Raw genomic sequence first — 24,700 nt, forward strand, 5'->3', positions numbered from 1 at the left:
TCTTTTAGGCATCTGATGAAAATAAGTTTTGGGTTGCCTGGTTGTGAGAGGTTTGTTAGGTTGGGATTTAATGCTCCAGAATTAGTACGGAATTAGTCATTTGTGAATAATTGTACAAAAAAAGTTATTTCGTGTATCCCCTGGACTGAGGAGAGTAGACAATGAGACTTTGGTGGTGGAAGGAAAAGGTACAAGAACGCATTTGAAGGAAGAGGATGACAAAGAAAAAGGGGGCAGCAGTACTGGAACAAAAGCAAAGGACACAGCTTATAGTGAGTTGTATGCAAGGCTGGACACTAAAGAATAGAGAACTTGTACAGGTTGACTGGCAAAGAAGCTGGTTAGCGTGATTAAGGACAGAGCTGCTAATGAGTGTGCTAGGACGATGGAAGGAGTACTTTGAGGAGCTGATGAATGAAATGTGAGACATGCTATGATGTGTGGTTTGGAGATGATGGTGCTGACAAAAAAAGAGATGGGTGGAGCTAAAGAGGTTAAGCATTTCAATGGAAGTGAGTAGATCAGAAGGACAACTCAAGTTGAGCAGTTTGGAGACAAAGTCAGAGAGGACATGTGCAGAGGAGCAATATATTTGACAAAGGATGCCGAATAACAAGGTGCCAGGTAGGAGGAAAAAAGGAAGACCACAGAGAAGATTCATGAATGTAATGAAGGGGACATGCAGACAGTTGGTGTGACAGAAAAGAATGCCAGTGATAGGGCGATATTGAGTCAAATGAGCAGCTGATGGGAGGAGCAGAAGAAGGGAAGAAGATTGAAGTACTACCTGTCCCCATATGAATCTAATCAATAAAATCTGGGAAATTAATACTAATAATATCTATCTATCTATCTATCTATCTATCTATCTATCTATCTATCTATCTATCTGTATTTGTCGTGAGAGCCTGTAGAATAAGAGCATGTAGGATCTGTGCTGCACAATTTAAATGTACAAAACTTCCTTGTGATTCCTTGTGTGTCATTTAATAATTTTTGGTGTCTGGGGTGATGAAGCAGTAGCTTAGGAGTGGCGTCGGTGGATGCAGTAACACTCTCTAAACTGGGGGGGTCGCTGATTGACTTTCTGCAAACATGGCTGCCCAGGATGAACTCAGTAAGTTTCTTTTTGGGTTATTGGCGATTCATATATTTTGTCAAATGTCGCACTCGTGGTTTCTAAAAACGTATCCAGGAAAATGCCTGATCCGCCCTGACAGTTGGGGTGTTTTTTGGTGTAACGCTAAAGCTTCTTTTAGTTAAAAACCAGGGGTAGGTGCGATAGCTAGCTACTAAGCTAACCAGAATGCTATCGTCAGGAGGCCGTTTGCCCAGTCATGGTCAAAAAGAAACTATCACGTAGGCTATTAATATATATCCATTTATGAAACTTTGAAAGTGCGCAGTAACTGCTAGGATATTCGGGGTATTGGGGATTTGACCTGCAGGATGTGACCTTAAGTGAAAAGCTAGTTGAATAATACAGAAACGATCAAATGCGTGAATAGTCTTGTCAGTTGTTGTAGCTAGCTGGGTGCTTGGTGAGCCATGCCAGGAGAAGGAAGGCAGGGCTGGGTGATGGTCGCACCAGCACAGCAGCTGACAGGACGAACTTATCAGCAGAACTGCAGCAACATGCCCGTGAGACCGTTTTAAGCATGCGTGTTGCTCTATGTTAAACTGAAGGTCGTAGTCTTTGTGTTGCAGATACCTTACTACTGGGTGAGATACTTGAGTAGAAAGATATTGCGAAATTAGCCATGATGGGGCCAATAATTAGCGTGTGCCAAATACCGCCGGGAAAATGAGTTAACAAGGGTGTTATATGTATTTTTGACAGATCAACTGGAACGTGTGTTCCTTCGCCTGGGCCATGCAGAGACAGATGAACAGCTGCAGGACATTATCTCCAAGTTCCTACCCCCTGTTCTCCTCAAGCTCTCCAGCGTTCAAGAGGGGGTGCGGAAGAAAGTAAGAAGGGTGTAGCCTGTCTCTGTTACTTAAGAGATTATAATGACTGCATTACAAGGGAGATGTGTTTATAAACTGCAGTATCATTACTTCAAAGTTCAGCCCAGAAAAAAATTATTTGAAGGTATAGCAGAGATATAGACTCAGTTCTCTAGATGCAAAGGTTCTTCAAGGAGCTTAGATCCCTTTCACTTTGTTTATGCATCTGTCTTATTTAACTACATAATAAAATGTGGAAACTGCGTATTCTCTGCTAGGTAATGGAGTTGTTGGTCCACCTGAATAAGAGGATAAAAAGCCGGCCTAAGATTCAACTTCCAGTAGAAACTTTGCTTGTGCAGTACCAAGACCCTGCAGCTGCCTCTTTCGTTACGGTAAGAATCTCATATTAGGATGTTTGCCATATAGTGGAGGATGTCGTGTTTGCCTTGTGGGCGTGATTGCCTTATGGGCCAATGAACATCGTTGGTAAGGTATCACACAGTTACCACATGGGATTTAATCAGATCAGTGTTTTTGTCCCTTTGTTTTGTTTTTTTTAAAAAAACACAAATTAATACACATGATTAAATTGACGTCTATGTGTTGTTGTTTTTTTAAATCTAGTTAGTGATCCTAGATTGACTTGTGTTTTTAAAAATTGGCCTATTATTGAGAGCAGAGTTTTGATGGTCACATTTATACGCAGAATTTCACCATCATCTACATTAAAATGGGCTACCCTCGTTTGGAGGTGGTAAAACAGTGTGAGCTAGCCCCGACCCTCATCACTGCCATGGAAGGAAAACCACAGCCACAGCAGGACAGGTAAGGGGATGCATCCAAACACCCATTTTGGATATGGTTGTGTGACATGTGTGTTAAGCAATCTTGAGATATCAGCTTATTATTTTTAATTTAAAATGACTTGTCTATACTCTGTTCTCTCTTAGTCTGATGCACCTGCTGATCCCTACTCTTTACCACATAAAGTATCCTACTGACACCTCCAAGAGTGCTTCTCTGTTTAACCTAACTGAGCGGCCAAAGACAATGCACCTGCTGTTGGAGTTCATGTTAGATGTTTTACTGATGCCTTATGGGTGAGTTGACGATTCATAAGCGAATAAGGGTTGCAGACCTACCTCTGGTGAAATTAATTCCTTGTGAGAAGTATTTTTACCACAAATTGTTGACCTGTAGTGTCCTTCTCCTCCTAGGTTTGTGCTGAATGAATCTCCAACTCGCCCCGCTCCCTCCTCCTCCCAGGGTACTTCTGGAGATGGGACAGTGGCTGCGAGTAGTCAGGGTCTCCCGCAGCCTCCTCCAGGGATGAGTGTTTATGCTGCCAAGAGGGTGATTGGAGAAGCCCAGTGGAATGCTGAACAGCTGGAGCAGGTATACAAACTGAACTGGGAGGATGAGTACTGGCTTTATATGTTTATCTGTTTGGAAAGGTAATATGCTCAGTGTTTGGGCAGGCCGGCCGGCCAAGTATATTTATGCCCATCTGAGTATGTTTGGTGACTTGTTTTTTAGGGGTGCAACGATACTCGTATAGATATTGAACCGTTCGATACAGTGCTTTCGGTTCGGTACGCATATGTATCGAACAATACAACATTTTTTATTTATTTTATCAACTTTTCTTCTGACGATGCTGTCTGTGTTGAGCGCTCAGTGGATCTGCGTTCGACTACTCTGCCTAGGCTGCACTGTTGAGTGCAGTTCCACTGAGCGCAACGCAAGCTAGCAAGACAGAAGCTAAGCTTGCAACATGGCAACTGCCTCAACGCTACCTGAAATTGAACCTCCCCCACCCTCATTCAGATCTGGCGTTTGGAACTATCTTGGTTTTCATGTGAAACATGACCCTGATGGTAAGCTTCACATGAAAACAAAAGTAAAACAGTATGTCAGATGTGCCAAGCAATGCTCAATTTGTGGGAACTAGTGCGTTAGCGCAGTTAGCTCGTTTTGTATCGAAAAAATATTGAACCGTGACACCAAAGTATCGAACCGAACCGTGAATTTTGTGTATCTTGCACCCATATTGTTTTTGTCTGTCTGTGTGGATAACTCAATGCCCTGTTGATTTGGTAGATTTGGTCCCCCTTGCCAATGTTTTGAAAGTTCAGTTGTTTACCAACTAATCTAGGCCATCCCAGTCTTTTGCTAGTCAGGTGACTTTAATGACAATCCTGAATATCATTCACTGTCATTCATTGGAATAGTGCCCAACTATACCATTGTGCACTGCAGTTAACAAAGACAATCCCTGGGTTTCATTGTAGCTGAGTTTCATGTTCATCAAAACATGCAGTAGGTGGATAACTATACTGAGATCACAGATGATCAGAATCAGAATCAGAATCAGAATACTTTATTGATCCCTGGGGGAAATTATTTTTTGTTACAGTGCTCCATTTTAAACCAACATTAAGACAAGACAGACAATACACTAACTAAGAATAGTACAATATATACATATATACACATACATACTTCACTCATAAATAAATAGTTGGAAAAGAAACATGTGTAGCTGTAGCAGCAAACAGTGTGTTAAGTGGATGCGTTGTACAGGGAGATGGCCACAGGCAGGAAAGATTTCCTGTGTCGTTCAGTGGTGCTTTTCGGTAATCTCAGTCTCTCACTGAACGTGCTCCTGTGACTGACCAGCATGTCATGGAGTGGGTGGGAGGTGTTATCCAACATTGTCTTTATCTTGGACAGCATCCGCCTCTCCGACACCACCTTGAGGGTGTCAAGCTCCATCCCCACAACATTACTGGCCTTACGGATTAGTTTATTAAGTCTGTTGGCATCTGCGACCCTCAGCCTGCTCCCCCAGCATGCAACAGCATAGAGGATCGCACTGGCCACAACAGACTCATAGAAAATCCTCAGCATTTTCTGGCATATGTTGAAGGACCTCAGTCGCCTCAAAAAATAGAGACGACTCTGGCCCTTCCTGTAAAGTGCTGTGGTGTTTTTAGCCCAGTCCAGTTTATTGTCAATGTGTACTCCAAGGTATTTATAGTCCTCCACGATGTCAACACTGACCCCCTGGATTGAAACAGGGGTCAAGTGTTTCCTGGTCTTCCTGAAGTCCACGATCAGTTCCTTGGTCTTTGCCACGTTGAGCTGCAGATGATTCTGCTCACACCACGTGACAAAGGAGTCGACCACAGCCCGGTACTCTGTCTCATCATCCCTGCTGATGCATCCAACCACCGCAGAGTCATCAGAAAACTTCTGAAGATGGCAGGTCTCTGTGCAGTGGCTGAAGTCTGTGGTGTAGAGGGTGAAGAGGAAGGGGGAGAGGACAGTCCCCTGTGGTGCCCCTGTGTTGCTGATCACCTTGTCAGACACACACTGTGGGAGACGTACATATTGTGGTCTTCCTGTCAGGTAATCAACAATCCAGGACACCAGAGAAGCATCCACCTGCATCGCTGCTAACTTATCACCCAGGAGGGTCGGCCTGATGGTGTTGAAAGCACTGGAAAAGTCAAAAAACATGACCCTCACAGTGCTCGCCGGCTGGTCCAGATGGGTGTAGACACGATTGAGCAGGTAGATGATGGCGTCCTCAGTTCCGAGACGAGGCTGATAAGCGAACTGAAGGGGATCCAGATGTGGTCTTACAATGGGTCGCAGCTGGTCCAGGATGAGCCTTTCCAGGGTCTTCATGATGTGGGAGGTCAGTGCCACGGGCCTGTAATCCTGGGGGCCACTGGGACGTGGCGTCTTTGGTACAGGGACGAGGCATGATGTCTTCCACATCACTGGGACCCTCTGCAGACTCAGACTCAGCATAAACAGTTTATGAAAGACTCCACTCAGCTGGGGGGCACAGGTCTTGAGGACGAGGGGACTCACTCCATGCAGAGATGCAGAGAATGACAAAAACGACCAGCTGCAGTTCAGCACTGTGCATTTGAAGTCCATCTGCAGGCGTAAAGAGTAACTGGAGATGATTATTGCTATACACATGTAGTGCTTGTGCCTCCGCTTGTGGATGCATACAGGTTATCGGCACAAAAATATTCAAATCTGCGAGAAACACTGATATGGAGGGGGTTTTTTTGTAAGGCAAATCTTTGAATAGCTTCTAAACATTCAGGTTAGAATCAGTTATGTCTATAAATTTTCCACCTTCACCCCTAATTTGACTGTTTGGTATAATTTCTTCAGAGCAATTTCTTCTGTAATGTATATTTTTTAATATAAATGTGGACGGTGAAGCACCATGTGGCATGTTTACTATGACTAAATAGTTCCTTGTTGTGTACTTGGTTCCAACAGTGTAAACTGGGAATAGTGAAGTTCATTGAGGCAAAGCAAGTCCCAGAAGTGGAGACGGTGGTCCACCTGGTGGTGGCGTCAAGTGACACCAGACACAGTGTGGCCACTGCAGCTGATCTGGAGCTGAAGAGCAAACAAAGGTAGGCCATGAAACTTGATTTATGTCTGTATTTGTATTTGCATCACCAAGTCCTCCACTTTTAAGTGCTCCTTTTGTCCGGTAGTTTATACAACTTAACAATTTCCTAGATTTTGAAAAAATAATTTTTAAAAAGTCAGACTTTTTCAAGTATTTCTGAGGAGCTGAATAAACTGTCAAACTGTCATTCCTATCATTAGTAATGCACTTGTTTTGTAATGTTTCAGCATCATCGACTGGAACAATCCTCTAATTATCAACAAGATGTTCAAAGTGTATCTGGGGGATGTCCCTCTTAAAACAAAGGTTTGTCAACTCAAACTCAACATTTAAACTTTCTTTTTTTTTTTAACATAACCTGTGAACATAAGTATTTTCTTGACCCGTAGAAATGTAAAATCCCTTTATATGTATACTGTAGGGGGGCGGCATGAAGCAAGAGCTGAAACATGAGCCAGTAAGCACAAGAGTTAAGCTGAAGATCCTGCCGCATCTTCTACGCTCACGTCTGGCTGCAGAGTGCTTTCCAGCTAATATCCAGGTACGATCTGTGATGCTTCTGGCCATGTTTTCTTTTTTATTCAGTGTGAAGTTTGTTTTAGTGTATCCAGATAACTCTGATATATGGGTATTTTTCAGGTACTGCCATGCAAAACAGTAAACTTTCCAGTTTTTCTCACTAGTTTGCTTTCTGTCCTCTGTAGGTTGTTTATGACGGTCTGTTTGGGGCCAGCACAAACAACAAACTGCTGTCTCTCACCCTACAGTTTGTCCATCATATCTGCATGGTGTAAGTCTTTTCTTCGTCTTCCTACAGATACATCTGTCTTCATCAGTGTGTTTCAAGTAATTAAAAGCTGATTCTGTCTCTCTGATTTTTCATTAGATGCCCTGACACTAATAAGCCTTTAGGGCTAATGTTGCTTAATGGTCTTACCAAGCTCATCAATGAATACAAGGAGGTAAAATGCAAGACATAAATAATGTGAAGTTCATACAGGGTCGCGCACTTTAATTTGAAATATACTTACTGGGAAACACTTGTCTTTGCAGGATCCTAAGTTACTGTGTGTTGCTTACTCTGCTGTTGGAAAGCTGTCAAGGTATAAGGAAATAATGAACTATTTCTTTATTTAAACATTTCCAGTTTTGCATTGTATTTCAAATGATGTAATACAAAACATCTCGGTCCTCTGTTCTAGTCGTATGCCTCAGCTCTTCACAAAGGACATTGCACTTGTGCAGCAGTTCTTTGAGTCCATGTGTAAGGTAGGGGAAAGACGTTGCAGTGAAAACTGAGTACCAAGCAACTAATGCATTACAAGATATTGGCACTCACAGTCGATATAAAATTATTGCCTTAAACTCTATTCTTGTGCATCTGGTATTGAAATTTCTAAAATTCCTCTTCAGGAAGAAGCTGATGTCCGTCTAGCTATTCAGGAGGCTTTGTCTATGATGGTTGGAGCTTACGCTAACCTCCAAGGAGCGCTGCTCAACCTAATGGAGGCCCTGGTGGCTGCATATATTGGAAAGGTGAGAGGCAGAACTGGTAGAATAAACTTTAATCTTGGTGGGTTTAATAAGTAGAAATGAGGCAAATCAAACACTCATATAGTTCTTTGTTGTTTTTTGTTTTGTTTTGTTTTGTAACAGCCGGAGGTGCAGGTTCGCCAGGTGGCCATGAAGTTTGCCAGCACGGTCTTTGCTCCTGATCATGTGCCATCAAGATACCTACTGCTGCTGGCTGCTGGAGACCCGTAAGTTTGAAAAACACAGCAATCTTTCGTGTGCTGGTAAATAAATGACAAGAACACACAGTAAACATTTTACTGGGTCATGAAATTATTGATAGTACAAAGAAGACGCTTTGAGCTTAAACTAAAATGTGTCCTAGGTGTACTTACCTGCAGAAAAGCTTGAAGTGTCTTATTTTTCTGTGTTGTAGAAGAGAAGAGGTGTCTGGGGAGGCCCAGAGGGTGCTGAGGGCTTTCCATACCAAGAGCTCAGAGAAGGAGGGACCAAAACCTATGCCCTCCTTTCCTGATATGGTGGCTTATATCCAGGAGAAAGTGAGGCTCTGAGCATGTTCTCCAAGTTTCTCATGATGGTGTTTTTACTAAGACGTTTTAAATCTTAAATCTCTGCACTTTTGTCTTTATTAGGCCGCTCAGCGAATCAAGACTCCAGCTAAGTACATTGTGGGAACTTCCACAATTCCTTTCAACCCCTCTGCATTTGGCGAGGTAAATATGAATTTGTTATGACCTCACGGCATCTATTAATCGTGACACTGGCCCATCTTATAGTCTTATACCTCTTATACCTGTGCTAGATGCTTGTCTTCTAATCCGTCTCATTTCCATTTCCTGTTGTCCCAGATCATGCTCTACCTGAGGATGTGTTTAGCCCACAGTGCCGGGGCCATGCCCATGTCCACACGCTTGTCAGACATGCAGGATGATGCCCCTGCCATTGGCCGCTATGTCCACACGCTGCTGTTTTCTGACTCTCAGCCCTCAGGGTCAAAGGGCTCTGAAGCAAATCCTGTACATGTCTACATGGATCTTCTGCAGCAGCTGCTCTCTGCTGTAGGAGGTGAGGAAGCACTTAGTTATTAAACAATCAAGCAGTTTTTGGAACATTTTTTTTTTGCTCTAAAAATGTGCAGTGAATATTTAAGTAACAAAAAAATCTCGACTCTTAAAAATTGCAAATATCAAAGACTGTCTCTTTGATAAAAGACTGCAAAATTCAGTTTGTGCTTCATGTAAATAAGTTCTGCTAGAAGAAGTGTTCCTTTAAGAATCCATGTGCATTTCCAGGTATTTATGTTTGTCAGGAAATTGTACCTAATGTAATAATCTCTTAACAGGAATCCCTGTCATGTACTGTTTACTGGAGGTTGTGTCTGTGTGCCCGGAGAAACTGGCTCCCAGATTTGCTGATAAAATCGACTGGATTAAAGTGAGTATCATAAACATGTGGGATGTTAGTGCCAATATTGGTATTTACTATTTCACAAATGAGACAGATACCAGATAATCCAGCTGCTCAGCTGTGTTGTGATATTGTAAAACCATCAGCCTAGTGCACATTTTACAGATCTCATCGCTGTAATAGCAGATGTTTTTTTCCCCCCAGAGTCTGATGAACACAAACAAGGAGGACATGAGGGAGCTGGCAGCCCAGCTGTATGCTGTTGTGGTTTCGACTATGACTGGCAACGAGTTGCAGAAGGCCGTGCAGAACCTCGTCAAAATCACCAAAGACAACCACGTAATGCCACTTTGTTGCTACACAGCCGTTCGTAGCTTCATTTATTTTATAGCTGTGAAAATTTACCTTGCATTAATGTTTACTTGCTTTGTCAAATCACAGAGCCCTGAAACTCAGCATGGTGCCATCTTGGCTCTTGGCTATATGGTCGGAAGGAACATGAGCAGGAAAAAAGCTGCCACATCCATTGATTCGACAGAAAACATGGGGCAGCAGATGAACATCTCTTCCCAGGAAGATGATGAACTTGCTGCCATGGCAACAAAGACAATTGGTATGTAATTATTTCACATCAGCTTCATTCATTTACTGATTTGGTAACTGTTGGAGTACCAAAAACTGATGCTAAATTTTATTTTGCCTATACTGTAATGATTATACAGTATTTTTTTTTTTTAATTCCTTAGTTTTTAGTTGACAGTTTTAAAGTTTATATCATAAATAATGATTTGCTTCTTTGTATGCTGTTTGACCCATTTTTGTTCATGTTCGTCAAGGTTCCTTCCTGGACAACAGCAGTGCAATGCTGGCTATAGCAGCCTGTACAGCTCTGGGGGAAATTGGGCGTAATGGCCACCTGCTGATCCCTGCAGAGGGAGAGGGCTTGACTAAACTCTCTGTTGTAGAAAACCTGCTGGCCCGCATTCCCTCTGGCAAGGAGAGTACAAAGGTATTCTAGAAATCTAATCGAAAAAATGGCTACTGAGAGGCACTTTCCAGTGATCGTTACTGGCACACATTATATCAGTGGTTTATTTGCACTGTATAAATTAATGATATGTCGGGTCCTTAGATTTTCTTGCCTACTTTTTTATCTTGATCATCATGTTTGTGTCTTTGTTCCAGATGAAGGAACGAGCCATCATGACCTTGGGTTATCTGCCAGTGGGAGATGAAGATTTCCCTCATCAGAAGAAGCTGCTGCAGGGACTTATGGACTCTGTAGAGGTATGAAACATACTGATGGATAGTACATTTTTAAAAGACTAGGTTCAAATGAACAGGTGTAATTGGTAGCTTAAGGTTTGTTTGTTTTTTAACATTTTACTTTTTGAGGTCAGGGTAATGAATCGGGCTGTATTGAGGTGGTTATTTTTGCACAGATATGCTGGTATTGTCTCTAAACATTTCTACTTGAGCTGTCACTCGGCTTAACAACTCGTTGCTGGCAGCAGTACTCAAGTTTTTTTTTTTACATTCTCAATCTTTCCAAGGCCAAGCAGGTGGAGCTACAATTCACAGTAGGAGAGGCCATAACAAGTGGTGCAGTAGGGACCAGTTCTGGAGCTGCCAGAGATCCATGGACCTGCACCGAGGACCATTACACTCCACCACAGAGTACGTTTCTAAAATGTAGTCCCAGCTTGTATTGTGCTTTTAACATTTTTTTTATCTGTTAATGAATTTTGCCATTTCTGAAGTTCACACTACTCTGATTTGGTTCTCCAGTATAGTGGCACGCTTACTGTCCACTCTGCATGACCATATTCAGCTTTATACCAGCAGTTGTCCTAATGAAATCCATGGTTATCTTTTCTGTCTGACATTATTTTGAATTTTCTGAGCATATATTCACCTGCAACAGTCCATTTTTATCTAAAAGCTGAATGTTTTATCCACAAAAGTTTTCATTTCCACTTTTTCCTTTCTGCTGACAGATGTAAAAAACAATGATGTGGTTCCCTGGGTCCTTAACGCCATCCTGACCAAGTATATAACCAGCCAGAACCCCCACGTCCGGCAGGCAGCCTGCATCTGGCTGCTCTCCCTTGTCAAGAAGCTCAGCCAGCACAAGGAGATTACGGTGTGTATTTTTAACCCCAAAATTGAGACTCGGGGTGAAATGTAAATTAAAAACAGAATGCAATGATTTGCAGATCTTGTGAGCTCATATTTTATTCACAATAGACCGTAGAAAACATATCAGATGTTTGAAATGTGAAATTGTACCTTTCTGGGAAAAATATTCATGTGCCAAAGTCTTTAGTGTGCAAATTTAATTTCTTTATGCATGTATGTCAAATACCCGTAATTTTGTTTCTCTTCTTTAACTCTTACAGTCACATTTGAAAGAGATTCAGGGGGCCTTTATCTCTGTTCTCTCAGACCCTGACGGTAAGATCAGACTCAAGTCTAAGTGAACTGTTTGATCAGCTCATTACTTGCTAGCTTTGTGCCTGTGCACTTCCTCACGCTTCACTCTTCCTCTTTCATTCAGAGTTGAGTCAGGATGTGGCATCTAAAGGCCTTGGTCTGGTCTATGAGATGGGGGGAGAGGGTGACCAGCAGGAACTGGTGTCCACTCTTGTTGAAACGCTCATGACTGGTAAAAGGTGAGTGGATGGTTGGGTTGAGTACAGATTCAACAGCTTCAAGCTTGTGCATGAATGAGGGAAAAATCTAGAAACAGGTTTATTGTTTTGAAACAAACTGTTAGACCGTAGTGCATGTTGAATGAGGTCCTCCACATACCCAGCTGAAAGCTAAAATGGTCTAAAGATACAGTTAATTTTATTTTTTTTACTGCAAGTGTTGATAAGTTTGTGTACAGAATAAAAAATGAGAAGAAATGGGATATTATGGACTCACAAAGATGCTGCTCAGTTTCCTGGGTTAAGACCTCTGAATGTATCTGTTTCACAGAGCTGACTGACTCGACTTGGATCATAAAGCAGTGGATTCACAAAATGTTTAAAAAAGAAGTCTAAAAATAAATAATTTAAATGGTCCATTAAGCACTGTGGGAGGACTAATGATTAGCTAATGTGCACCATGGGCAGGATGAACACATGCATCGAGCTGCTGTCAAATTTTGCGCTTTTAAAAATAGAACAAAAGCAGTATATTGTTGTGGGTGTCCTTCAGTTTCCACCTAAAGTTGTGCTCGATCCAGGCAGGTTTGTTGGTCTCCAGTGGTTTGTCAGGGAAACTTGAAATTGTGATTGAAACCAGTGTTAAACTGAAGAAGGACAAAGATTGTAACAAGCTTACAATCGTGTCTTGCATTGGGCTAATTGTTAAATCATTATTTTTTTTTTTTTGTAAACAGAGTGAAACATGCAGTCTCAGGGGATACAGAGGTGTTCCAAGGAGAAGGTTTGGGGAAAACACCTGATGGGTAAGGCATATCACCTCTACTGGCATTTTTAGCTCCTATTTCAGTGAAAGTGTAATAAATATATTCATGCTTTTTAAAATGTATTTAATCTTTGTGCTCAGTTTGCACACATTCACCCTTCTTGGCCTACTTCTGTACATAATCTATATTCATGGTTTCTGGCAGTCACGGTTTGTCCACATACAAGGAGCTGTGTTCATTGGCCAGCGACCTGAACCAACCAGATCTTGTGTACAAATTTATGAACCTAGCCAATCATCATGCCATGTGGAACTCTCGCAAGGTATCATGTTTGTATTCACCAGTTTTTACATCCGTGACATCCATGCCCCTTCCAACCTGATCATGCCTATCCTCCTTTCAGGGAGCAGCTTTTGGTTTCCACATGATCGCAGCTAAAGCCGGGGAACAGCTGGCTCCATTCCTGCCTCAGATAATTCCTCGTCTGTACCGCTACCAGTTTGATCCCAACCTTAGCATTCGCCAGGCCATGACAAGCATCTGGGATGCTTTGGTCACTGATAAGACCCTGGTAAGAGCTGATTGTTGTACATTTGCATCCATTAAAAAAACAAACTACAAAACATTATTTGTCTTTAGAAAAAAAATGGTTGTAGACATAGTTGTTTAGTTACATGTGCCTGCTTGCTTGTTCTGATTTATTACAGGTGGATAAGTATCTCAAAGAGATCCTTCAGGATGTGATTTCTAATTTGACCAACAACGCCTGGAGAGTGCGAGAGTCCAGGTGCATGTACACTTATATTAAAAAAAAATAAGATCATCAGCCTTGGCTTTTGACTTTGTTAACTTGCATTAGAATGGATGCTTTGTTAATAATGTTTGCAGTTTGTTTAGAATAAGATTTAAAGGCTAAACGCTTATGTGAATTTTTCTTTCAGCTGCCTGGCCTTAAATGACCTGATTCGAGGCCGTCAGGCTGATGACCTTATTGATCACATGGCAGAAATATGGGAGACCCTGTTTAGAGTCCTTGATGACATCAAGGTAGGAAGGAAGTGATCAGAGATCAGTGTTTCTTTCATTGATGTGGCACAAAGGTTTGAATTCGTTCACTGATGCATAACAAAAAAAATAAAATGTACATTATTACAAAGTAAAAAATGTTTCTGTTTAGGAGTCTGTGAGGAAGGCTGCAGACCTAACACTGAAAACACTCAGTAAGGTAAAGCTGTTTGCCACAACTTTGGCCTGTGTATGTGTTTGTGAGTACATGTGTGCTTGTCTGAGTACCTTTTCTAAAGCAGACTTTTTCTCTCTCCAGGTGTGCACCCGTATGTGTGAGTCTACAGGCTCTGGAGCCCAGAGAACTGTGGCGGTGATTTTACCCACCCTACTGGAAAAAGGCATTGTTAGCAATGTCGCAGAGGTTCGCTCACTCAGGTAATATCTTCTTCTATAACTTTGGTTTGGTTTTTCTTCTGTGGCAGTCGTTGCTTTTAATGTAAACTTGTGCTTTAATTCTAGTTTTAATTCTAGTAAAATATTTTAGTAGTAAGAGATTAACAGCAAAATTGGTTTGGTTAGTTTTTTGTTTTTCAAGCATAATTAAACCAGAAATTTAGCAGCTTGCTGTATATCAATATATGATCCTGCAAGAATTGTGTTAGGTAATGTGTAATTTCTTAGTAAGTATTTGCAGTTGACTCTTAGGTTGTTTTTCTTTTCTTTCACTTGTTAAACTCTTTTTAAAAAAATGAACTAAGGCAACAGGAAATTTACCTTTCTGCTTGGCACGATGCTAACTTTAATTCATCATTCGGTCATCACGTTACCAGGTCCTAATTTTTTGCTGTATAATTGTTTGTTCTGTTCTCTCAACAATTTCTTTTTTTCCAAATCAGTATCCAGACCCTGGTGAAGATCAGTAAGACTGCCGGTGCCAGACTAAGGCCCCATGCTTCCCGGTTAATCCCAGCTCTGTTGGAGTCCCTCAGCACTCTGGAGCCTCAGGTCCTCAACTACCTGAGTCTCCGAGCCACAGAGCAGGAAAAGGTAACCTCAGCACTCGCCTCCATAAAAAATTGAAGCCTATAAGTTTATTAAAAGTTTTCATGAGTTATTATTACTCTACTTCTAGAGTGCCATGGATGCTGCCAGACTAAGTGCTGCCAAATCCTCTCCAATGATGGAGACTGTTAACATGGTAAAAAAAAAAAAAAAAACCTTACTAATTAATTAAGTAGATGTGTCACAAAGAGGTGCCTTATTTAAAGTGTTACAAAAGCATGTGACATATATTTTGCTGTCTTTGTATTCAGTGTCTGCAGCACCTGGATGTTGCTGTTCTGGGAGAACTGGTTCCCAGACTCTGTGAGCTGCTTAAGAGTGGAGTAGGCTTGGGCACCAAGGTAAAAAGCACAGTTATTTAGTAGGGGTGCAACGATACACAAAATTCACGGTTCAGTTCGGTTCGATACTTTGGTGTCACGGTTCGATATTTTTTCGATACAAAAAAAAATGTTCATGCCTTTTTAATTTGTCATTTATTAAAATTATAAATATATATTTTAACTCAAAAGTACAGTTTTTAAATTTAATGTTGCTGAAACAAAAGTAATTAAAAAAATAAATATATCTGCAGGGCTCTCAAAATTTCAAAATCCCTGGTAGCCCTTCGGGCAGGGACTCTTCAGTTTTTGGTAGCCCAAAATAAATGTAAGTAGCCCGAATAAAAAAGAGAGCAATTTTTTGATTGATGTTTTGTTTCCTTTACAATATTATACATTAAAGTATAATATTGTAAAGGAAACAAAACATTAATCAAAAAAATGTTGAAAAACAAATTACAACATTGTATAAACATTACAATCAACTCAAATACTTGGTTCTAATTGAACAGAAATTTCTATGAACTTGTAAGAACTGTGTAGGACATGAATCAGTCTGTGTCAGATCCTGAATTTGAAATTTCCGCTGAAGTCACGGGTAAGAGACAAGTGGAACCAAGATCTAGGCCATTTGCTTTTTGAAGTTTGCAAAGACTGCTAAATTTTGCCAGTGGTAGTTCACTCTTTGCAACATAGTATGCTGTTCTAAACAGATTTTTCAGGTTTATTTTTAGTATGTTATTTGCAATTGGTGTTTGTTCTGGGAAAGATATTGCAGACTGAGCAATAATGCATTTCTCATGGGTTCTAATGGGGGCCTTTCTTAAAATGACTGGTCCCAGTAACAAAGGCGCTTGTCGACTCAGGAATCGAGAGAAAACCAACAACACACCCGGCAGAACATTATGTTATTTACACGGGTGCACATAAGTGGTCCGCATGTGCGCATTCGCTGTCAAAATAAAAGACGCGCACCAGATAAGAAGTTGCAACGCGCGTTTGCGTCCATATAAAAAGCACTGTTTTTGTCCGCTAGAGTGGGATTTTCACGGCACATTCTGCACCACATCTCTGTGCGTTCATCATTTGTTTGAAGCCAGCTCACCTCCTGCAACCACTTTTCCAAGAATACGCGCTTCTTTTGTGGTTCGGACTCCTTCTGACATTTCTTTGGAGGTAGAGGAACACCAAAGTAATTGCTTAAAGGAGCTTCTTCGACATCTTTAAGAGTTTTAAACAAATGTCTGTCCTCCTCCAGAAAATCTTATGTATGCAAACACGCGTTGCAACTTCATATCTTGTGCGCGTTTTTTTTTTTTTTTTTTTTTTTTTGACAGCGAATGCGCACCTGCGGACCACTTATGTGCAGCCCCAGTTATATAGCTCGTCATATTGCAGCCACAGAAATTCTTTTGTCCATGAAACCATAAAGCTGCACTTTCTTTTTTTGCCTTATAGTCTGATTTGTCATAACTTTTCCGTTTTGTGGTAAGCTTTTCTTTGGCTGTCACTTCTTCACCCTGACCTGTCTTATTTGGCTCAGCAGATGAACTAAAATATATATCCTGCTGCTTTTACACACACACACACACATAACGGTCAGCGATTCTCTGCGCGATCAACCTCTCATATGTTTAAGCTTGCTGCGGGAGATTTCACTTGTCATGTTTGCATAGTAAGCTAACGATTGATAAGATGATGTCAGAGGAATTGGTGCGCAAATTATCATCACTCACCAATCAGTGCTGTCGCTCTCTATACACAGTTAGCGGGATTGCAAAGTGGAAGCAAAAAACAAGCGCAAATTCAAACGCGATTTCAATATGTCACATATTGACAGTGGCTCACCGATGCCAATGACATAAATTACCCAGCTACATTTCCGAAAGAATGCAAAAGCATTGACATATATTTTTCCTTCCTACAATAGCCCGACGGGCAGGGCAGAGATAGATTTTGGTAGTATGACTGGAAAAATCGCTAGCCCCGGGACGTCGGGCTAGCGATTTTGCGAGCCCTGTATCTGATTGAGGAATCACTCATCTTTGGAAAAGAGAGTTTATTACAGAGAAATGGCTCTTTCCAAAATAAAAGCTATACTATACGCTTCTTCTGGGCTATATTCTCAGCAGCATATTGTAGCTGGTCAGGGCTGTTCGGGGTTCTGTTTGTACAGTTATGTTTTGTTTATGTTGCCATAGTGACGGGTGACGCCCTCTCGCTGCGACGGTGTGTCCTTCCGGGGTCAGAGGGCGCCCTGTGTGCTGTTGTTGTTGTTGCTGTGCGGTTGCCGCGCTGAGCAGTTAGCTAGCGGCAGTGTTCTTCTGCAGGTGTCAATAAACGGCTGTGCTCCCTGGCTAGCTCACGGGAAGCAAGACCAAACGACACCTCCGTCTCCTCGTTGTCTGAGCTCGCCACATTGGTGTCAGAAGTGGGATGATGGTGGCACCCCATGTTCTAACCCGAGTGACTTTCCCCCCGCCGGTCGTGACCGGCCGGTGCGCCAAAAGAAGGCACCTGGACATTTACAAAGTGAAAGCAAAAAACAAGCGCAAATTCAAACGCGAGTTCAATATGTCACATATTGACAGTGGCTCACCGATGCCAATGACATAATTACCCAGCTACATTTCCGAAAGAATGCAAAAGCATTGACATATATTTTTCCTTCCTACAATAGCTCGACGGGCAGGGCAGAGATAGATTTTGGTAGTACGACTGGAAAAATCGCTAGCCCCGGGACGTCGGGCTAGCGATTTTGCAAGCCCTGTGTTACAGGCATGGCCCTTTAAGGATGAAGCCTGATGGGAAATGTATTCGGGATGTGTGTAGCGGGACTGCCTGGTGTGTGTGTGTGTGAAGAGAGAGAGCGGAGAAGGGGAAAAAGTAACGGTTAGCTACAGAAGAGACGAAAAGAAAATAAATAAAAGGAATATAATAACTCCCTCGACAGCCAGAGTTGTGTCGGCGATGCTCGCTGTGAGTAAACTGTTTCAGCCCACTGTACGCGGTGTTCGTGCCTTAGAGAAGAAATAAAGTTCGGCGAAGCAGTTTCCTACGCCTCCTTCGATCTTTTTGCTAGCGGAGTTGACCTGTATAGTAAGCTGTTGCCGGCTACGAGTCAGTTACGGAACCTTCAAGTAACTGCCAGAGGTTTCCTTACTACGGTTCGGGGCCGCGGATCTGGCGCGGTAACACCTGTATCTGATTGAGGAATCACTCATCTTTGGAAAAGAGAGTTTATTACAGAGAAATGGCTCTTTCCAAAATAAAATGCTATACTATACGCTTCTTCTGGGCTATATTCTCAGCAGCATATTGTAGCAGGTCAGGGCTGTTCGGGGTTCTGTTTGTACAGTTATGTTTTGTTTATGTTGCCATAGTGACGGGTGACGCCCTCTCGCTGCGACGGTGTGTCCTTCCGGGGTCAGAGGGCGCCCTGTGTGTTGTTGTTGCTGTGCGGTTGCCGCGCTGAGCAGTTAGCTAGTGGCAGTGTTCTTCTGCAGATGTCAATAAACGGCTGTGCTCCCTGGCTAGCTCACGGGAAGCAAGACCAAACGACACCTCCGTCTCCTCGTTGTCTGAGCTCGCCACATTGGTGTCAGAAGTGGGATGATGGTGGCACCCCATGTTCTGACCCGAGTGACTTTCCCCCCGCCGGTCGTGACCGGCCTGTGCGCCAAAAGAAGGCACCTGGACATTTGCAGGACTTTGTGTGGGGCAATGGGGTCGTCGGGGACGACTGACCCCTTAGGTGGGGGCTATGTAGCGGGTCAGGGCTGTTCGGGGTTCTGTTTGTACAGTTATGTTTTGTTTATGTTGCCATAGTGACGGGTGACACCCTCTCGCTGCGACGGTGTGTCCTTCCGGGGTCAGAGGGCGCCCTGTGTTGTTGTTGTTGCTGTGCGGTTGCCGCGCTGAGCAGTTAGCTAGCGGCAGTGTTCTTCTGCAGATGTCAGTAAACGGCTGTGCTCCCTGGCTAGCTCACGGGAAGCAAGACCAAACGACACCTCCGTCTCCTCCTAGTCTGAGCTCGCCACAATATTAAACATATCAGGTCCCCATAAGGAGAATCATGTGCTAACGGCTGTCTAAATGACTCGGGTAAAATTTGTAGCATGCATGCTTGTTGTTTTTGTCTGCTTCCACTTGTCTTTGCACTAGGATGATGTCGGGGTAAATGTGCAGTCATATTCGTTGTGTTCCCACTAGTGCTGTCAGCGTTAATCTCGTTGAAATGATGTTAATGCCACAACACGGCAAATCTCCGTTAACGAGCTACCCCTGCGTGGGGCTAGACAGCCAACATGTTAACGAGCTAACTGCGCTAACACACTAGTCCCCACCCATGTAATTGAGCATTGCGTGGCACATCCAACATACTGTTTTACTTTAGTCCATGACGCGCTTACCTTCAGGGTCATATGTCACATGAAAACCAAAATAATTCCAAATGCCAGATCTGAATGAGGGTGGGGGAGGTTCAATTTGCCATGTTGCAAGGAGAGCTTAACTTCTGTCTCGCTAGCTTGCCCTGCGCTCTTCCTTCTGACGATGCTGTCTGTGTTGAACGCTCAGTGAATCTGCGTTCGACTACTCCGCCTAGGCTGCACTGTCGAGCGCAGATCCACTGAGCGTTCAACACAGACAGCATCTTCAGAAGGAAAGTTGATAAAATAAATTACAAATCTTGTATTGTTCGATACATATGCGTACCGAACCGAAAGCACTGTATCAAACGGTTCAATATCGATACGAGTATCGTTGCACCCCTATTATTTAGCTTTCTTTGCATCATCATACCAATCTTTCGTACATTTGCATTTTTTTCCACACAGTGGCTCTTTCCTTTCTTTCTTTCTTTTTTTTTCTACCAAGGTGTTCCAAGTTTACCTGCTACTCTTTGTCTCTCCTCACAGGGTGGCTGTGCTAGTGTAATTGTTTCCCTCACAGTGCAGTGTCCACAGGATCTGACCCCACACTCAGGTACAGGACAAGTTTGAATCTGTTCATCTAGTTTGTGTATTGGATGATGGAAGTGTGGTGTTAACTGTGATAACTGTTTTTGTTTCCTCAGGTAAACTTATGAGCTCCCTGCTGAATGGCATCCATGACAGAAGCACTGTAGTACAGAAAGCTTATGCCTTTGCTTTGGGACACCTGGTCAGGGTGAGCAGCAATTGTGATAAGTAATCTTGTTGATGATTTAGAAATAATGATTTGTTAAAGTCATAAGGACATCTGTTTTCTCCCATCAGTCAGCAAAAGACAGCAGTGTAGAAAAACTACTGCTGAAACTCAACACCTGGTACTTGGAGAAAGAAGGTGAGAAAGTAAAATATGCCTATATTTCTCCCAGCTGCTCTATATTTGAAAAACACAAGAAGTTGGTCTACTAAATTCAGTGCTAGCTTTCAGACTCTGCTCTTTGTGTTTTCTTGCTCCCAGAGAATGTGTACAAGTCATCCTGTGCACTGACAGTACATGCAATCAGCCACTATAGTCCAGATGTGCTGAAAGGGCACGCGGGAGTGGCCCTGCCACTGGCTTTCCTGGGCATGCATCAGGCACCAGGTCCCGATGAGGACAAAGGAGAGAGCCATGATGCCACGCTGTGGTCTGAGGTGTGGCAGGAGAACGTTCCAGGTGAGGAAAATCCAGACAGCATTAATGAAAATTATGCATTACTGATTCATCTGCTGCAATACACTGAACATATAAAGGAAACAAAGCAAATCTTCCTGTTTTACAAGGTTTCTGTTTTACCAACTAATCCTTTCAGCTTCAGATGTACTGTATATTTGTGATGGTGTCTTTTTGTGATGACATAAAGATTTAATTCTGTTTCCACTTCTTTAAACTTTTTTCTAATCAGGAAGCTTTGGAGGCATCAGACTGTACATGACTGAGCTGATTGCCATCACACAGAAAGCGCTGCAGTCCCAGTCCTGGAAGATGAAGGCTCAGGGTGCAGCTGCCATGGCAACTGTTGCCAAGGAACAGACAGGCTCACTGGTGGCGCCACACCTCGGCTTGGTGCTGACAGCTTTAATGCAGGGTCTATCTGGGCGCACGTGGGCTGGCAAGGTAATGATATGTAATATACCTGAAGAAAACAAAAAAGTGTTCATTTTACTTTTCTATTTTAAACTATTTTTGTTCCAGGAGGAGCTTTTGAAAGCCATTGGATCTGTAGTGTCCAAATGCAGGTAAAAAGTCTCTCACAGCCTTTTCTTTGTATGTTTTCTTCCAAGTACATCACAACATTTCTTGTCACACTTCTTCCTTTTCAGCACGGAGCTACAGAAGCCTTGCAGCGGCCAGCCCACCATCTCTGAGGTGTTGGAGGTTGTGCTGAAGGAATGTCGTAAGGAGAGTCTCGTGTACAAAATTGCTTCTCTGCGCTGTGCTGGGGACGTGCTCCACAGCAGCCAGGAGGACCGTTTCGCCGACATGGCAGAGATCCTTTTCCCTCTAATCAAGAAGGTTGAAACCTCCCTACTGCCTCTTCAATATGAATATTAAAATATTGATGCCATATTTTGAAAAAGTCTTTTAATGAACTCAACCTGTCTTAATAATTTTACAACAGAGCAGTCCAGAGAGTGGTGTTGGATCCCCAAGATCACTGGAAGACGACGACGACGATGATGATAAAGATGTGAAGGAGAAAGAGCTGCAGACCGAAGCTATTATTTGTGCTTTTGAGACTCTTGGAAAAAGTTGGCCAAGAAAGCCCGAGACTCAGAGTAAGTTTATTCTCACAAGAGACAAAACTGAACCCCAAATTTGTTTTGACATATTGTATATGGCATTTAAAGAAATGGGAATGTAGGACCAGCTCAAAAATGTTGTCCCTTTAATTGACACCATTCTTTCCCTTTGTCTACTTTTTAGACGTATTTTAAGCCACTACATGTATCTTGGATTTTTAAGTTATCTGGCAGAACTTCCACAATTTTCTTACCACAGAATGGGCAAGAAATGTGTTTGAGCTGATTGAAAGATCTTCAAGTAATGTTCTCAACTGCGTGTGTGTCTGTAGCACGTTTCCAGGCAGAGGTGTGCAATCTGATGTGCGAGAAGCTTAAGCTGAGCACCTGGAAAGTGCAGCTGGCTGTTCTTCAGTCTATGAAGGCATACTTCCAGGGGTAAGCAGCGAAACAAAGAGAAGGTGTTCGACTGGCTGTGAAGAGAAAAAAAAAAATGATTAAAAGGTATTGAGCTGTTTTTTCGTTGCAGGTTACTGCTGCTAGAAAAGGGTAATGACGACTTGAATTCATTGTCAGAGATTCTCACAGAGACCTGTGCTGCTCTCACATATCCTTTAGGTAAGCCCTTCACTACGTCCTGGTACTTTGTTTTATAGTTTATACGCATGCGTTTCATGCCCAACTGTGCTGCTTTTCTATCCAGAAAACAAGAGTTACTCCTCTGTGAGGACCGAGGCCCTGTCAGTCGTGGATCTGATCGTCAAGAGAACTGGAGGTAAATATCGATTCCTGCTTATATACAAGCATGTATTTTGTTTTTCAGTTTTATTCTTGGGCGATGTAGCGTTATTCTTTTTCTAGCATCTCCATTTGATCATAAGGTTTTACAGTAGTGAGGTTTGCTCTGAATTAAGGTTCAGACTTGTGCCACATATTATGCAGAAATGACATTTGTAAAGCCTCAAACACCCTGAAACTTGTATTATTTGCAGATGATATGAACATGTTTTGTTCAGGTCAGAGTTTACAGCAGCTTTTAGAGGGAATCATAACAGAAAGAATAAGTTCAAATGTTCTTTGATATGAACAAATAGTCACTAAATTTAAACAAAAGAAAGATTGTGTGGTGAGGGAAGAGCTAAGTGTAAAAAAAAAAAAAAAAGAAGTATAGACAGCAATGAGGAGCATGTGTAGTCTTATAAAGCACTATATGGATCAAGCAGAGTATTAAAAATTGATGTGGTTGTATTATACATTAAAAATTGATAATTCTATATAATTACATATTATAAAAAGGAATACTTTTGGATTGCTGTAATTAAAGAATTTTAGATCGTGTGTACATATTCGTGTTTGAGTGATTTCATGTTTTGATTTTTTTAATGTGTGATTACATTTATTACTCATATGTTGAAATAAAGATTTGATCGATTGACTGATGATATTTTTGTGCTTTCTCTGATATGAACAGAGAGTGAACAGTGGGATTGTGTGTCTGTGAAGAGCCGGGAGCAGCTGCAGCGTTCCCTGTCGACGCTGCAGTCCGACAGCAGGCCTGATTTGCGGGATAAGGCCCAGGAGCTGCGCAGACACATCCAAAGCCAACCTTGAGCGCACAGCGGCAAGAACATACAGCGTCGGCGTCTCTTTTTTTCCTTCTTCATCAGTGACCATACATTAGCACACTTCCCCGACCTCTTTGATACTCTAAGATTCACAAATATCCCACTCTATAATAATAATAATTCCCATGAGCTGCGATGCTGGGTTGCCCAAGAGACTCCCACCTGTTTATGCAGGCTGTTTCATGTTTATGGCTGGCAAAGCTTGAAGAGACTAACAAACCTTGCTCTACATCTGCACTCAGTGACATGTTGAAGGGCGAGGCTGTTATCGTAACTTGTTGAGATTTATTTGTTTAAATGGACAGTAAGCTGACGATAAATGATATATAAACCAGTGTGTTAGGTTTGTGGACACTGTATTCCTGTAGCCCCAATTTTGGGAGCTTTACTGCTGTCGTGGGTTTGCCTAACATTGGAAACTACAGAAGGTTGCGCACCTTAGTCGACAAGGATGGGGGGGGGGGGGCGCAACTTTTCAGGGGTTGTGAACACCATCACTGCTTAGTGGTGAAAGGACGGGGGCTACTGGAGAACTCTTGGGATCGTTTAAAAAAAAAAAAAGGTTTTATTTGCCTGATGGATGAGCAAGATGTAAGGCTATTTTGTGAAGTCTTTTAAAAACAAAAACCTGCTGTCAACTTCAAAGAGATGCTATAGTTGTTTGAATTTGTCCCTGAATAAATAAAATCCCCTTAATAATTTGCACCAATTACTTTTATTTTCACTTAATTCCAAATAGGCTCTGTATTAAAACCACGTGTTTAAGCGCTTTCAGCCTCAGTGGAAGGCACTAGGAACAAACGCACTCAATGAGTGTAACTCCTCATAAGGCAAAACACCTTACAATTTGCTTTTTTTTTTTTTTATGCTGATATCAGCCTGCTATGGTGTCACTAATGTCTAGGGCAGGGGTGGGGGAACGCCAGGTCTCAAGGGCCGGTGTCCTACAGGTTGTAAATGTGACCTTGATCCAAAACAGCTTATTTAAATGGCTAAATTTGCCCCTTAACATGTCCTGAAGAGGCCTGGTAATGAACTAATCATTTGATTCAGTTGTGTTGACCCAGGGTGATGCACGTGCAGGTCACCGGCCCTTGAGTTCCCGTCCCCTGGCGTAGGGTTTTGTATCGTGAAAGATTAAAGTGTGTCGTACAGTTTTCTCTGTGCCCTTTTATATCACATATTACTCGATATGTTTGAGTAACAAATTATGT

The 24,700-nt window shown here is 42.3% G+C and overlaps 2 protein-coding genes across 7 annotated transcripts in view; one reads left to right on the forward strand and one right to left on the reverse strand.

The window, feature by feature from the left end:
* kdm4c (lysine (K)-specific demethylase 4C) overlaps positions 1-6,911 on the reverse strand; it is a 38,520-nt gene extending 31,609 nt beyond the window's left edge. The window contains exon 1 of the mRNA XM_040024446.1: positions 6,901-6,911. The gene's annotated coding sequence lies outside the window, so the exon portion shown is untranslated. The remainder of the gene's footprint in view (positions 1-6,900) is intronic.
* Positions 540-24,640, forward strand: ecpas (Ecm29 proteasome adaptor and scaffold). Of its 6 annotated transcripts, none has more exons than XM_040024439.1 (50): positions 540-624; positions 1,021-1,117; positions 1,841-1,971; positions 2,229-2,345; positions 2,660-2,778; positions 2,904-3,053; positions 3,171-3,348; positions 6,262-6,401; positions 6,628-6,706; positions 6,822-6,941; positions 7,105-7,190; positions 7,287-7,362; positions 7,454-7,503; positions 7,603-7,669; positions 7,814-7,936; positions 8,057-8,160; positions 8,349-8,472; positions 8,566-8,646; positions 8,782-8,998; positions 9,276-9,367; positions 9,545-9,679; positions 9,782-9,953; positions 10,177-10,349; positions 10,526-10,627; positions 10,894-11,017; positions 11,338-11,483; positions 11,740-11,794; positions 11,898-12,012; positions 12,729-12,797; positions 12,963-13,080; positions 13,162-13,329; positions 13,466-13,545; positions 13,700-13,805; positions 13,936-13,983; positions 14,083-14,201; positions 14,663-14,813; positions 14,899-14,964; positions 15,080-15,169; positions 20,068-20,134; positions 20,226-20,317; positions 20,407-20,473; positions 20,597-20,794; positions 21,024-21,235; positions 21,314-21,357; positions 21,442-21,634; positions 21,741-21,897; positions 22,194-22,299; positions 22,391-22,479; positions 22,565-22,636; positions 23,333-23,472. In XM_040024439.1, exons 2-50 carry the CDS (start codon positions 1,096-1,098, stop codon positions 23,470-23,472), a joined length of 5,550 nt encoding a protein of 1,849 aa, XP_039880373.1. In that variant the 5' UTR covers positions 540-624; positions 1,021-1,095. The 6 variants fall into 6 exon arrangements, with proteins under 6 accessions (XP_039880373.1, XP_039880376.1, XP_039880372.1 ...); XM_040024438.1 differs by having other exon boundaries at positions 609-624; positions 1,018-1,117; XM_040024442.1 differs by lacking the exon at positions 1,021-1,117 and having other exon boundaries at positions 588-624; positions 23,333-24,640.
* The last annotated feature ends 60 nt before the right edge of the window (positions 24,641-24,700 follow it).

This window comes from Simochromis diagramma, unplaced genomic scaffold (assembly GCF_900408965.1).
Source record: "Simochromis diagramma unplaced genomic scaffold, fSimDia1.1 OVJJ01000302.1, whole genome shotgun sequence".
In the NCBI taxonomy this organism is placed as follows: domain Eukaryota; kingdom Metazoa; phylum Chordata; class Actinopteri; order Cichliformes; family Cichlidae; genus Simochromis; species Simochromis diagramma.

Bases quoted from the DNA above. Each gene is read 5' to 3' on its own strand.
- ecpas (XM_040024439.1), top strand. From the start codon at position 1,096: ATGGCTGCCCAGGATGAACTCA. The intron at 7,937-8,056 runs GTGAGAGGCAGA...GTTTTGTAACAG, and splicing joins TGGCTGCATATATTGGAAAG to CCGGAGGTGCAGGTTCGCCA. The intron at 22,480-22,564 runs GTAAGCCCTTCA...TTTTCTATCCAG, and splicing joins TGCTCTCACATATCCTTTAG to AAAACAAGAGTTACTCCTCT.